The 15,807-nt window shown below is 36.8% G+C and overlaps 1 protein-coding gene and 1 pseudogene across 1 annotated transcript; both read right to left on the bottom strand.

Annotated features, from left to right (window-relative positions):
* Nucleotides 1-6,097: 6,097 nt before the first annotated feature.
* On the bottom strand, nt 6,098-9,956 carry LOC148847998 (protein IQ-DOMAIN 22-like). Its single transcript, XM_088950311.1, has 4 exons — nt 9,307-9,956; nt 7,595-7,795; nt 7,056-7,133; nt 6,098-6,963 (listed from the first exon to the last, which is right to left on the bottom strand). The coding sequence occupies exons 1-4, from the start codon at nt 9,730-9,732 to the stop codon at nt 6,238-6,240; spliced, it is 1,431 nt and encodes a 476-aa protein (XP_088806437.1). The 5' UTR covers nt 9,733-9,956; the 3' UTR covers nt 6,098-6,237.
* Nucleotides 9,957-12,856: 2,900 nt separating this feature from the next.
* Nucleotides 12,857-14,422, bottom strand: LOC148847997 (ABC transporter G family member 22-like; annotated as a pseudogene).
* Between the last annotated feature and the right edge of the window lie 1,385 nt (nt 14,423-15,807).

Raw genomic sequence — 15,807 nt, 5'->3', positions numbered from 1 at the left:
GAACAGGGCACCTACAGAAGTTGAGAACGTTTCTTGGATCTCTCATTTCTTTTTTTCTTTCTCTTTCTTCTTCCCCTCCTTCTTAAGCTCAAATTGGATTGGTATTTATAAAGAAAGAGGGGAGATAAGTATGAATTTGTTCAACTACAACATTTGTAATTCAACAGAATTTTATCACGTAAATAGGCAAAGATTCTTTAAAGAAATAAATGTCCAGTTAAACTTTCCTATTTGGTGAAACATTTTCTTCGATTTGGAAGTGGTTTTCATGTGTTTTGTGCATCCAATGAGAGCTTAGGGCATGCCTAACATGGCAATCTCGTATTTGGGGTTGTCAATGATAGAAAATGTAAATTTAGTAAACTTTTAAAAATGTTTAGTCTTTTCTAAGTTTTAAGTGGGGGTATCTTTGGGATTTTAGGTCTTTTTACGCTCAATTTCATTGGTCTAGGTGTTTTAACAGGTCAAGAATAGGTCTGACATCAGCCATCACCCTTTTGATGTTTCAAGTTAGGACAGATGAGGTAATAAATCGATCTGGTGCGTCAAAATGACATCTTTTTAGTTTAACGATTGAATTGGTGAATTAGGATGTGAAAGTTGACATACTGCAGTTTTTTGGGTCTCTGAACACAGTAATGATGTTTGATTTGCCAAATAGGGTCAGGATGATGGAGATCAATGGCTGACAAGTTCAGTTTAATGTGATTTACGAAAATATAATCTTTATTTTATGAATTGTCAAACGGGAGAATTTTGGTTTGAAATTTAGTGGGTATGCATTTTTGAACATCCTGAATCTAATGGAAGTGATGGATCTTTGATAAGAGATGTGGATTTATAGATTTGGTTTGGGTCAATGATTTATCAATTAACAAGATAGTACAAAATAGAATCTTACTTTTTTAAAGGTCAAATAGAAGAGTTTGGTTTTGAAATTTGACATGATGGGTTTTTTTGGGTCTCTAAACATGGTAGTGAGGTCTGATCAATCAAATGTAGCTAGGATGGTGGATGATAAGTTCTAATCGATGAGATTTGTTGAAATAGGATGGTGAGTCAAATGAGAGAGTTTTAGAATGAAATTTAACGGATAGGCACGGATTAAGGTAAGGAGTCAAGTAGATGGTTCTGATCTAAAAGATAAATGTTATTCTAAGTTTTTTAAATCAAGGCCGTTGGAATGGAATCTTGGTACTTTCAAGGTTGATCATTATAGACTTGTAGTGAGATTCGCTAGTTGAGTGTATCCTAAAGATCTTGAGGCGATGAATGCATTGGATCAGGGCCATTAGAAAGGAAGTTGGCATGATGAATTGTGGATATATGACTAATTATATTTTCTAAGTCTGTAGGTCATATTTGATTGGACGTCGATGTTGATCTCAATGTTTTTATTTATCTTGTGGATTGTGTCAAAATAGAAATTTTTGGCTTTATAAAGTCTCAATTTGATATGATTGTGATTCCAAGTTTTGAGTCTAAAATGAATGAACTAAAAGGTAGGGTGAAGGGGTCAACCAAAAATTGGGTGCTAATAATGGTAATAGAAGAAAATGTTACTTAAGCAATTTCTTGAGAAAACAAAATGGGGTAATTCATTTACCCGAATAAGTAACTTACCGATATGGCCTAGGTTAAAAGTATGGATATCTAATGGTAGCAAGCTGCACATCTCAAACGTGTTGGTAGCTTATCTAGTGTCAAAGTTTAAATGGTTATTTTTCATGCTTGACAAGTTTCACTATTTTAAGGCAATTAGTTAAAAATGTCAATGGATTCTAAAAGTTTAATAAGTGTTGTGATTCTTCTAGATTTGGATGTAAGAACTTGTATTCAATTAATAATTAGATCCAATGTAGATTTAACTCCATCCAATCTTATTAAAATCTAAATCCAATATGTAAATAATTTTTAGATATAGAATCCAATCCAAATCCCATATTATCATATTATGGATTGGATTATAATTGGATCGAATCCGAGCTGATTGTAGCCCTACTATTTAGTGTATTGATCAAGCATGCAATAATTTGTATTACAGGGGCTACTTATAGGACAAGGTTATTTGGAATCTGAAAGGAATGGACGATGTTATATTATTGTTCCTAAAATGTTAAAAGGATTTAGCTCGACGATTTCCTATAATCTAAAGGATTTTCTCCAAGACCATGGGTAGCATTTTCTTCTCTAGTTGTGATGGAGACGAACTATGTGGTCTGTAGAGATAGACAACGTGGGTTTCTCGTAGGGGTGGATTCGAGCCGAGCTGAATAGTACCAGGCTTGAGCTCAACTCAAGACTGTTCTACAAGGCTCGAGCTCGAGCTCGATTTTGAGAAAAAATATTTTATAAAAATAAAAAATTATATATATATATATATATAATTTGATAATTAAAAAAAAGAATTATAATAAATAATAATTATAATATTTTTATTATATATATTATTATATATTATTATATATTATATGTATATACCCGAGCCGGCTCACGAGCCTCAGGAGCCGAGCTCTAGCAAGCTCGAGCTCGGCTCATTTAATAATCGAGCCAATGAATTGGGCTCGAGCTCTAAAACTGAGTCGAGCTGAGCTCGAGCAGCTCATGAAAAGCTCAGCTCATTGTCACCCTTAGTTTATCGCATGGGCATGCCTCAATGAAATCGGCCACATCGGTTTCATCTATATAACAAGTCTATAAATTTTCTCCTTTTTTAACTTTTTAACTTTTTTAATTCAAGTCATTTATGAAACCATCAATTAGAAACTCTACTTTCCCAAAAATAAAATCTTCCTAAAATATCTCCCCCCCCCCCCACACACACACTTTCCAATAACCTAAATAATCTAATATCCTAAAACTTCTCCTAAACAACCTCCCCCACTATCCCCAACTTTCTCCTAAGTTATCTCTAATTTATTAGAGAGTTTCTCTCCTAAATTATCTCTAATTCTTATTTATCTTCAACCCCACTTTTTATCTACATATATCTAAAGAAAGTTTGAATTAAAAAATTTAAGATTTATTTAAGTATTGTAACAAAATTATATAATAACTTTAAAATATTTATTAAAAAGACAAAAATAATTATAATCGATTTAATAATATTCATATTATTAAAAATTATATATTTTTATAAAATTCATTACAAACAATATAAATTATGATTTTCTGGATTATTCAATCTAAATGTTATTCAAATAATAAAAATATAACACTAAAAATGAAATATTATTTAAATATTTCAATAACTAAATATCTTAAATAACAAAATATTAAAATTAATATTTTAAATCAATTAATAAGATATTTTAAGTAGTTACTAAATAACTTCCAATTATAATAAATAGATGAAGATTTTAAATATTTAGTTAAATTACTAAATATTTTAAACAATGAAATTATGTATTAATAGTACTATAATTTTATAGATTATTAAATTCAATAAGTAATTAATATTTTAAATTTTAAATACTGATATTATTTCAATAAATAAGTGATATTGTAAATAACTAATTTCATTTATACCAAATAATAATTATAGAAAACAACTTTCAAAAAATTTGTTTATTAATAATTATTTTAAAAAATAAATATATATTTATTATATAATTATATATACTAAATTTATTATTTATTGTATTTCACTAGTTATTTATTATTTTTTGTGATAATATATTTTCAATAATTATGTATAAATCTATTTTTGTTTTGTTATTTAATAGAAATTTCTCGATAACTATTGGAGTTTAAACTACTATTATTTAGCTTTTTAAATTTAATTTTTTCTGTATTTTTGCTATAAATGTTTAATAATTATTGAAGATTAAACTATTGTTCATGGGTTGATTCGATTCAATTGTAGGTTGTTTGGCCAACCAAATCCACCTAGTCAGGTTGGGGAGTTGGTCACTCAGATTATTTCAGTTTGTGTCAATTTTCGATTTGGTTGGTCAGTTCAAAAGATTTAAACTTAAAAAAAAATTTAAAAATTAAGTTTAAACTAAAAAAATTACAATGCCATTATTAAAAATTAAATTTATGATATAAAATATTTTAGCCTAAGAAATATTGGAATTTTCCCACTTTCATGTATTAAAAAAATATTTAAAATATAAAGTATTAATATATATCTATGGTCGAGTCGTTCTATTTTAGTTAATTTACAAATGGCCAAAGCGAAGCTGATCCAACCTAGTAGGGTTGGGAAATTGTTGAATCAAAGTTGACCGGAAATACTAAAAATCGGCTTGGTCAATTTCATTTGTTTGATTAGGAATGGCAACAGGGCAAGGCGAGGACGATAAGCCCCTTCCCCTCCCTGTCCCCATGAAAATCCCCATCTACGTCCTCATCTCCATCCCCGTTAACAAGGACAAAGTTATCCCCATCACCGTCTCCACATGGATCCCCATCCCGACGGGAATCTTCACTCCCCGTGATTCTCTATAATGTCAACGATTATGTTTTTGTTTTTATTTTATTTAAAAAATAAAAAATATATTTTTAAAATTTACAATCCTATTAAAAAAGATTCAAAAATACTCAGCCATATTTTTTAAAAATATTAACATATAGATGTATCTGTACATATATACATCTAAAAGTATATACATATATATTAACAGGGATCCTATGGGGCAGGGATTGAGGTCCCGCGGGGCAAGGAATGCTCTCCCCGTCCCTGCACTATCCCCGCCAACAGGGATGAAAATTTCACTTTCTCAATCCTGAGAGGAATCATCCCCATCCCCATCTCATTTAGGTCAAATCCCCATAGAAATCAGAAAAATTAGGAAAATTGTCATCTATAAAATGTTAAACAATTTTATTTAAAATTAATTATTATTATTTTGTATTGTAAAAAAACTATTAAAAATAATATATAAAATATAAATAATTATTAATTATTATATACTCTTTATTTACGTTTAGCTTAACAAATCCCATGCGATCCCGCTAATTGCAATGATATTAGGTGATGGGTCTGAGTCGTCTGACGATAGAGGCCATTCAGCAACTGTTGATCGTAAGATACGCTCGTGAGCGATGGAGCGCTTGTTAGATTGGACGACTAGGTACAGTAATAAGGAGACGGGGACCCGCATTCCGATCAATTCAGCTACAGAACACATTCGATGGTAATCATCTTAGTGGGTCCGAAGCTCACGTTGGAAGTTGGAACATGGATACGTCGTCAAATAAGAACCTCGTGTTAAGAGTCCAATTCCCAAAACTCCGATAAATGTGGGATTTTGATCCCAACCACCGAGTTCACATCTCCGCCCACAACGTTTCGCCTCACAACGCCCCACTCCAACCCCACCAAGCTATCTGCCACCTTAAAAGATTTTGAGCTTTCTTTTCTTGTGTCCCCACAACAAGAGATTACAATCCAATGGATCTTATAAACAGCCTACTTCTGTATGCGTGTTCATACAGTCATACAGGAGGAGAAAGAAGCATTTAATGTATTGAGCTGGTCGGAAGGTCCAAGGCCGTGGAGGAACCGGCATTGAGCTGGTCGGCCTGAGACGACCACCGACAATTTCATAACAAGAATCTTCTCCCGCATTCACAACTTCCCCTTCGTGATCTGATCAGCTGCCGGCAAGGGGAACTGATCTTGACATCTCATGACAAATACGTCTCCTACCGGGTCCCACGGTAAACTGCAGGACGCATTCTCACGAGTTACGACAAAGCCAACTGCCCCTAAAAACCATTTCTGTACTGGGTAACTAGGTACGGAGGAGGAGAACTCACGGTTTAACTTTTTAACTCACCCAGCGCAGATAAGGAGAGAGAGAGAGAGAGAGAGAGAGAACAAACAATACAGGTCACCACTCACCAAGGAATCGAAAGTCGGAAACTTGGGTATGAAAAGAGAAGATAAAAGAGAGAAACCATGGGAGGTACTTGGTACTACCAGTCTACGTCTTCCGAATTGGTCCTGTTTGCTTTAAGTTTTGACCCACCCAAATGTCCATCCTCCCTCGTTGGACTATCATAATCGTTTAAGGGGGAACCCACCTGGATAAAAGAGAGAAACTGAACTCTGGTTAGGAGCAACTATCAAACAAGTAGAACCCAGTTATTAGCAACCAACAACAAGCTCAATCTGGTATAGATTAAAAGATCACACAAGTCTTGACAAAACAGTGAGCATGATCCAAGCCCAATTCACAAGAAGCCATAAAAACAAAAAGCAGAAAAACTTTGATTCCACGACAAATATTAGTATCTGTTGCGGTATACACCACTAGAGCCAACAGAATCCCCACGATATGGCATTCCAAGCCTATCCAACCGCCCTGAACCAGGGTACGCTTTGCTGGTGAAGTTGGCGTGCAGAACCGAAGCCCTCTGTGAACTTGATCTGGAATCCCCCAAGCCAGGCCCATGAACAGAAAACCTTTTGGTCGAGCTAGACTTCTCAAACTCGGGCCGTTGCTTGGGTGCACTAAGGGATCTGACCTTGGCCTTGGATGATTCGGTATTTGCCATGTAATTAGGATAGTCACTGTACCCACTCAAGAAGCTTCTGGAGCAGTCACTCCTACTTGGCGTGAAGGGGCCTCTCCTGGCACTACCAGGCCGCGAAGACGCAGAAAGAAACTGAGGGCTGTTACTAGCACTGTCATCAACCTCGTAGGAGAACTTCAGAGGGCTCAAAGACTGTACTTCGCCGGATGATGGGCTCGGAATCGACAGCTGAGCTGTGGCAGAGTCCTTTGACAGTGATTCCAATGTGGTGGTGAAGCTTTGACTCTTCCTATCTGAGGCCAAAGTGTGTATGTTATGCCTCCTTGAGTTCAGATGAGGTTTTCCGGTATCTATTTCAAGGATCTTGTCATTTTTCTCATCATCCGTCGGCCCATTTCTCACAAAGGACCAATTTGGACCTCCGTGTGCTTTTTCATTGTTGTTTATGTCCCAGTTATTTGGCTTTGGGCTGTTCCTCTGTGCATGGCAAGAACTGAGGCAATAAGCATTTGGCTATATGTAATAGACACAGAAGGATACACATAATGACACAATACAGTAGTCCATACCCTGAGTGTCGAAGTCCGGTCATATCTGGTACTGCTGGCCCGGATTGAATGTTCATATTTCTCAGGGGTTGCAGGGCCCTGCAACAAGATGAGATAACAAATCATTCATGGTTTTTGTTTATATTTGATATGAAAACTTTTGAAGAAAAACTAATACCAGAAAGGCAGAAAGTCCACCTTTTTCAACAATTTCAATCAAAAGTTAACAACAAAGGACCAATGGACCGATGATCTTCATCATTTCAGACCAGTGTGTCATCCATCACAAATGACTCAAATTCTTGCTAAATTCAGAGACAAATTACATTTATAATCCCAACCCACAACCCACGACGCAATATGCTTTTGTGGGGGCCAACTGTTATTCTGTTCATCCATCAGTTCCACATTATAATAGACAAAAGTTTTTAATCCATGACAGAGTACCAATAGCAGTATAGAGCTGTAAAGCATCTGAAGCGCCAAATATAAAACTACGAAGGAAGCCAGAAAAAGAAGAGCACTCAATGCAAAAAGCGGGAGAAGTAAAGCCTGCTTACAGGGTGGTGAGAGATTGAGTGCTTGCTGTAGGTATGCCGAGTTTCAGAGCCAAGGACTCGACCCGCTCGAGCTCGTGCCTGGGCTCGTACCAGCGCCTGCAGACACCTTAACTGCTCTGCCATCCCCTTTCGAACAATGTGGCCCCTTACCAGCGCCTGAAGCTTCACCAGCCCCTTCAATGCCCGCAAAGCCCTCCTCGCCTTTACACCCAAACATCAAGTTCCAACAATTACCACCACCAACCCAATCAAAATCAAACACTGGAACTGAATCACACTGATCAAAGTTCATAAATTAAAGACTTTTTCTGATGGCGCGAAATCACGTCACCAGTATTGCTTTTGAGAAAAGAAATGCTTTGCCTCACTGAAAATTTTTTAAAAGCAAAGAAGCGCGTTGGGCGAAATCATTTACTCAACAACTCTTTAACATTGGAAAAGTCTGACATCCAGGAAGACAATGACATCTCATCTCGCACGCCGGCCCACACAGGAATTTAAAAAAAAAAAAAAAAAAAAAAAAGAAAGAAGAGGAAGCTAAACACGAGATCAGACTAATTTCTCTACGTAATAAAATAAGCCAACTGGCAACCATTCCCAAAATGACATATATGCCCTTCTAAGGTCATGGTTTCACAAAGACACGTGTAATCCTGCTCTGTAAAATTGTAAATTCCATCCATTTACTTCCTAAAAACAGGTCAACTGATTCGTCTTGCATAGACGCATAGACTGTACTCCTAATTAAGCTGAGCGTTTCCAGTGTCCATTAACGGAGATTAGTAAAAAACTGGAGTTATGATCAGAAACAGAGTCAGATAACACCCATTCAGGAACCGAATTAAAACGGGAAAAAGGGAGGGAAAGACGATTACCAAAACCATTTACTTTCGGATAACAAGAATTGACTTCTCTGATCTCTCTAATGGCGAAAAAACAAAAGTTACGGAAACAAAAAGCAGAAAAGGAGCTCCGCAGTCCCCCCGGCCCCCCAAACATAGAAAGAAGGTAAAAGTTAAAGTTCAGGGGATCGGAAACCCTCTCTCAGAGTATCTAACACGTTATTGCCTGGTGCTTTTGTCCAAGTTTTTCGAATCAAAACCACAATCGGACAGCAATAATGGCCATTACAAAGAAAAATGCTGGACTCCGAACACTGCATCCACAGACGAACCCTTATCCCGCTGTCTCAGATCTTTCAGTCGTAGAGCGCAATGGATAGCATGTCGACCAGAAACAGACCCAAAACATGGAAAGAAGATACATGGAAAAATAGTGTGCCAATTTGCCCAAGGTTCGAAAAACGAAGAACGCGGCAAGGAAACACTCGCTTTAAAGAAATGCAGAGTACCCGCGAAATCATGGAAAGAAGAAACGCTTTTATGAACAATGCGTGAAATTAGTAAACCAAAAGATTAAACCAGATTGAACTTGTCAAATGAAAGAATTGCCTAAGAGCAGAAACAGGTTCTCCGTAAGCTACTTCAGAGTCTTGTTTGAAGAATAGTGGTGAATTTTGGTTCTCTACTCGGCCAAAGCTAGCAGTTTTGCCCCCATTTGTTTTCTTTTCGTATTTATTCTGATTTCAAGACCGAAGACGAGAAAATCACGACCATTCGGCTCTGGAGATGGAGCATTGGCGTGATTTTGGAAAATTTCAAGAAACTTCTTAGTCGGAAAAAACAGAATGGAAGAAATGAATACTCACTAACCAGATAACCTCGAAAAGTTGCTTGAATCTTAACAGCAGCCCACACTTCTCTCCTCCCACTGTTGCTGCTAACGTACGCGGTGGCGCACCGCCCACTACTCGTCAATTTCACAACCGCGGCAGCGGCCTGGGCTGCAGCTACTGCGGCCTCAGCCACAGCAGCAGTTGCCGCGGCAACGGCTATAGCGTGTTTGTTCTGATCAACACTGTCAACGTACGAACACGAAGCTCCTTCCCTGTACGACCCCTTCCTTTCTCCCTCATTCACAGTCGCTGGCACAGCACGCTCCTTGTCCCTGAAAGATCTGACGAAACTCCACTTCTTCTTCTCCTTCGCCGGCTTTCCCCCTGACACACCGGCCCCGGCCGGCGGCTCTGCTTTCTTTCCCCCCAACAGTCCTCGAAACCACTTGGTGGTCTTCCCCATTCTCACTATCTAAAATCCGCCAGCGGTTTTGAGCACTGGTTTCGCTTTCGGATGTACAGGACCATCGCAGAGAGAGAAAGAAGAGGACGAAGTGTCTCAGATGGAGACGGAGAAACGAAATATGAAATTATGAATAGAGAGAGGGAGAGAGAGAGAGAGAGAGAGATTAGAAACAAGATATTAGAAGGGAAAACCAGAAAATAATGACCGAATTTTTTTGCAGCACTATTAACACTAAAATAGTAATAAAATATAAAATTAGAAACAAATAAATAATAAAGAAATGATGATCGTTGTGGCAAATCTACGGTCGCGACGCAAGATAGGATGCTGTTCTCACCGAAATTACACTATTACCCCTGTTTAAACTTGAAAAGTCTTTGTTTCCTATGAGTGTGTGGTGAGAAGTGGGAACCGAGAATTACCTGACTTCATCCTCGTGATGTTGATGGACGGTCGAGATGATTGAGGCTATCATCATCATCGGTGTTAAAATCTCAGAGACTTGAGTTAGTACTTGGCAGTAAGGTAGTTGGTACTATACAGAACATCTCTCACCGAAATTACACTATTACCCCTGTTTAAACTTGAAAAGTCTTTGTTTCCTATGAGTGTGTGGTGAGAAATGGGAACCGAGAATTACCTGACTTCATCCTCGTGATGTTGATGGACGGTCGAGATGATTGAGGCTATCATCATCATCGGTGTTAAAATCTCAGAGACTTGAGTTAGTACTTGGCAGTAAGGTAGTTGGTACTATACAGAACATCTCCTTGTACCGTAGATGCATAGTAGTTGGTTACTTCTTGGTTTAGATCCGAACCTTCCGAATCCAAGGACCAAGATCTTCTAGTTTTGGATTCACAGAAATTTTTATGCAGGAGAGTCCATCACGGACGTGTATGAGATTGATGAAGATGATGGCCCCATCTGCCCCTCTCTCCCTCTCGCATCATTCTCGATGCTTGAGCATTTCATATGATATTTGTTTCCTCTCACTCACACGTCATTTTCTTTTGTACTATTCGATGTGATGACATGGTCATCGGTTTGGTTAACACGGACAAAATGATGAGATTAGATTATTACAATCAAACGGCGGAGAACAAAACAAAATTTCTTTTAAAGGCTTCAACAACTAACCACCCACCATCCCACCCCAAGGTCCCCAATCCATCCGGCGTCCGTGTGGGCGGCCCCACGTAACTTCTGGGTCCGGGCGTTTGCATATTCCTCCATCCTTATGATTGCTACACGTGTCAACTGGACCCACTAAGGATTCTTGACCAATTGAAGTCAAACACGAAACAAGCGAAGACACCATACAACGTGGCCTATACCCAAAGTAAAATGCAGACAGTCTGTGCCTGAGGAATAAGGATCATATATGATCGTATGGTTGATTCCTAGCTACAACATTAATGGGCTGGCTTTAATCCGATGTAACCGAACCAATTATACGAGTTGTGGTTCTGGGTTGGCCGGTTGGGACCGTTTTTCAGGCTATCAATGAGTCGGGTCTATCCAATGGACTCAAACCAACCGAACCGATTAGAATGGTTTTGATTCCATGATTTTGTTTTAATTAATAATTGAGTTGTTTTCAATTTTTGCTTTCTCATATAAATTTAGACCTGGAATCGATTATTTTATTAAATATATAATATTTTATTAATTTTTGTATAATTTTTATGGTATTGTATGTTTGAAAAGGTAAATTTGATAGATAGTAAATAAGGTAATATTAATTAGAAATGTTTAATTTAATTAACATATAAATAATTTAATATTTCTCTATCACTTTTATTAAGGTTATATTAACAAATTTTAAATTTTAAGTTATTATTCCTATAAAAATACAGTTTTTAATACAATCAAGTCTATCAAGTCTAGACTATATAGACCAGACTAATCAAGAAGGTTCGAGGTCTATAATTTTGTTCCGATTAATAATCAGTTCAAAACTGGTTCTACCTGGATCTTACCTAGACATTACCCGTTGATAGCCCTATGTTTTTTGCTCTTCAAAATAAAGTAAATACCCAAACTAATTATGCAATCAATGATATATATTCATAAATGTCAAGTATAATCAGGGCTAATCAGGCCAGACCCCAATTATCCGGTTTAGTTTTAATTTTTTTTTATGTGTCATGATTTAATTGGATCGGGACTGCCCATTCCACAAGTCAGACCCAACCTATTAATAGCTGGGCGTTGCTCTTGACATAAATACATACAAAATACAAGAGATTATATTTTATAAATCGACACTTGTATTCCTTGCAAATTCAGCCGATTGGAAAAAATACAAATATATATATATATATATATATATATATATATATATATAATATAAAATGTAAAGTTTTGCAATTTACGTATTTATATTTGTATTCCTTTCAAACAGAGTCTTTAGAATGGAATGTAGTTGAAAACAATTTGCTTCAGTATCCGGTGCAAGCAAGTGACATGAAGCTATATTGTCTTGCGTCATATTTATATGACAAATTAATATCGATAAATAAATAAATGACCCAAAAAATAAAAAATAGGAAAATACATGTGAAAGGGTCTACAAAGGCGGCAGTCCACGGCTAACAAACCCAGCCGGTCTCCTCCCGAGTCCTGAGTGACATAACGCCACCTACTACGGTCTCAGTTTGGCCTACCAGCCGAACCAATCTTGAATATCTTACAAAATCCAGAGACGGCTAACCAAAATAAATTAAAGACTATAGGAGCTTAGTGTCAGGGGAAGGCTGGCAAGAGTAATCGTTCAGCCGCTTCCCTTTTCTACCAAAAAATAAAGGTATAAGACTATAGGTTTATTTAAGTAATCAGTAATTGGCTTTTTATATATTAATTAAAATTTAAAAGAGTTTTAATTTATTCGTTAATCGTAAATTTATAATGCCTTCAATCAGCATCCAAGAGGTTATTCGTCTTCCTCACTCTCTATCACAGGTATATTCTTCTACTTCTTCTTCTGGTCGAATTTCTTCTACCTCACAAGAGGCTATTCGTCTCCCTAACTCTTCTGTTCGAACTTCTTCAATCAAACATCCGATAGTTGTTCCCTCTCCCTTCTCGGTCAATTGAGATGGTCCATATGTCTGTTAAATTACAAATTACTGAATTGTGGAAATGTGAAGATGGTTGTGAATACAGGAAAGAATCCCCACAATACAAGAATGAAGAACAACAGCCCTACCTGCAAGCCTTCTTGGTTGTTATTGATTGAACAATTTTGAAAGAGTAGCATCTAGAGCAGAATAGGACTAGGAAGATACTTTTAATATATACTTCATTGATCTTTCAACCTTTTGGGAGATGAAGCATCAAAATGCCACCAGAGGAGTCCTATTATTATCACAGTAGATACAACTTGGGTGACTCGTAAACAACTTAAATATTCATGGCACCTCTTTTTCTGACCTCTCCTGAAAATAATTGAGCACTGCTACCACCAAGATGCTCCCCAATCTCTCGAATGTAACTTTCCCTATATCTCTGACTCACTATCAGCCATCATAGGTTTCAGAAGCTTCTGCTTCTCTATGTTTGAAATCCTTGTTTCATAAGCACCTACAAGATACTGCAGAGAAGGCAGAATGTAGATATATTTGAAGGAATTCCATGAAAAAGTAAAAGAATCAAATAAGTAGACATAAGATTAGCCTTATGATCAATTTATAACATATTGGACGTCCACAGGGGATGACCTTCCATATTGTTTTTCAAGAAATTGGCCTCCAAGTAACATTTTATCCTCTAGAACAGATGGGATTGATTTGTCATTTATGCTCCCATTTGCAAGATCAATTAAGAACTTCGTTGGGTTCAAAGTTATCAGAGGAGAGCAACCAATTGAAGATAAATATAGCATAGCTTCATAGGCTTTTCTGAAGTGCAATGAATTGCCTCTGTCAAGAGAATTAACTTGTCGAACTTGTTGAATAGTCTGCTTGATGGCTGATGAATTGTACTCACTACTATTTTTCCAGCCTACAAAATCCCACACTGAAATTCAAGGAAGGGTGTTCTCTAAATTAAAGAAAATAAGAAATGTCGTGCTTTATTACCTTTGCAATATTGTGTAACATTTGAACTATTCTGCTAAGATTTGTAGTTGAGTCTAGACAAGAGGTTGGTTCATCTAGGAAAAGAAGTGATGGGTTGAGTAGGATTTCATTGCCAATGCTCTAACCATGGTGCTCGGATTATCATCTCCAAGGATGAAAGGATTAGCTTTCAATTACTACATTAACAAAGGAACTCTAGGTAAGTAAGCACTCTACTTTAAGGATTAGCTCTCATTATGTCTTATACCCAAAGACCGAACAGTGTACCTAGCCTTTGAGAAAACGGGGGTGTGCCCACTCAACTGCTCAAACACCTTCGCGGCTCTGGTGAGATGATCTCCACCTTCACTCAAGAGATGCTGAGGACTAATTTTTGAACTTTGATCTCCCGCATTAGGTTCAAGAGCTTCTTCTCTGAAGCCATTGCTCTCCGCATATGAGGTTACAGAGGCAACCGAGTGGGTTGATCGTTTACGGAGGGAAGTAGGGGGAGGGTGACATTTAACAGCGAACGTTAATGTCTTTCTTATCTTTAAATGAATTTCTATTATCAAATGTGATTTTAAATGTTGTTTTTGAAATCGGTTACCTACAATAACCCGCATTCACCGAAATAGAAAGTCGATTGTTAATTGGTCCATCTCATCCGATATGATATGGAAAACAACAACATATGTTTTCCCTAATACCCAACAATCGTAAAAGACCATAAGCGATGCATAGAACCTGCGCCAATTTGTTTACGTCCAAAAGCAAGGTTAATCTACTGATATTATCTTTTGATAGAATTTCAATATCTTGATGTACACTTGGAAGAGAGGTGGTTGATCTCACACCCATTACAAGGCAGCCCTACTTAATAGGGGTGAGTAAAAAAAAATCAAAAAGTCGAATTGATTGACAAAATCGATTGAAATTAAATTGAAAAATCGGTTAATCGAATCGGTCATTTTGATTTTGATTTGGTGTTTAAAGAAAACAAAATCAAAGGTATTGGTTCAGTTTTGGCTAATCGATATAGAAAATTGATAGTTAACCGAACTGAATGGTTAGGGTCCGGTTATTGGGTTGAACGGTCAGCCCATTCTAACAAAAAAATAAAAAATGGTTAACCGCCTGGGTCAGTAGTTTGCTTACCAAAATCAACGGTTTTTTGATAATTCCCATTTTGGGGAAAACGAAACCGGTCACCTGACTGGTTCCCAATTTTTCTGGTTTGACCATTCGGTCCGATTTGGATTTGAAAACCATGTTATAAATTAATAAATATTTTATATATATATAAATATATTTATAATATATGACATATTATTTATTATTTAAGAATATAATATTTTTTATATATGTATAAATTTTATTATATATTATAAAAATTAAAAAAAATGAAAAACCAACAAATCGAACTAATCAACTAGTTAAGTGATTGGCATCGAATTGTGAGCACCCCTACTACTTAATGGATATAGAGCCACAAAAGTTTCTCACATGCTTAATTGCTCGTGGGGACAGTGTATGAATCATCACTATTCATCTTGCATGAGAGGAAGGATTTACATGTGAGTTGGCCATAACCATATCTCTTTACCTCGCCTTCTATGTCTAAATTAAATAGCTATCCTGTGTCCCAGTACATAGGGGTGTTCCAAACCCAACAGTTGCCTAACATAGTCATCACTAGCAAGGTTTTAAAAATCGACCTAGAAATGGAACCGTTCTAGCTACCGATTTTCATGTCAGCAGTTCGACTATCTAGGCCGAACAGTTTGGACGGTTTACAACTTTGCATTAGGGAAAATATTTATATGTTTATATGAGAAAGGATAATAGAGAAGAACTGTTGTCATCTAAGAAAGAAGAAAAGAAAGAAAGGAAGGAAGGAGGGAGAAAGGAAAAAAAAGAAAAGAAGAGAAAGGAAAGGAAAGAGGGAAGGAGGGAAGAAAAAGGAGGAGGGAAGATGAGGAGGATGATTCGATGCTCACTGGCAGCAATG

Source organism: Nelumbo lutea, chromosome 6, assembly GCF_056320005.1.
Source record: "Nelumbo lutea isolate HS-2025 chromosome 6, American lotus-T2T, whole genome shotgun sequence".
In the NCBI taxonomy this organism is placed as follows: Eukaryota; Viridiplantae; Streptophyta; class Magnoliopsida; order Proteales; family Nelumbonaceae; genus Nelumbo; species Nelumbo lutea.
Note: the sequence above shows the minus strand (reverse complement) of the source record. Positions and strands in the feature narration are given on the sequence as shown.

Coding starts and splice junctions, on each gene's coding strand:
- LOC148847998 (XM_088950311.1), bottom strand. CDS start 9,732: ATGGGGAAGACCACCAAGTGGTTTCGAGGACTGTTGGGGGGAAAGAAA. Junction 7,796..9,306: donor CAACTTTTCGAGGTTATCTG/GTTAGTGAGTAT, acceptor TTGGGTGTAAAG/GCGAGGAGGGCTTTGCGGGC. Junction 7,134..7,594: donor ACTCAATCTCTCACCACCCT/GTAAGCAGGCTT, acceptor ATCTTGTTGCAG/GGCCCTGCAACCCCTGAGAA.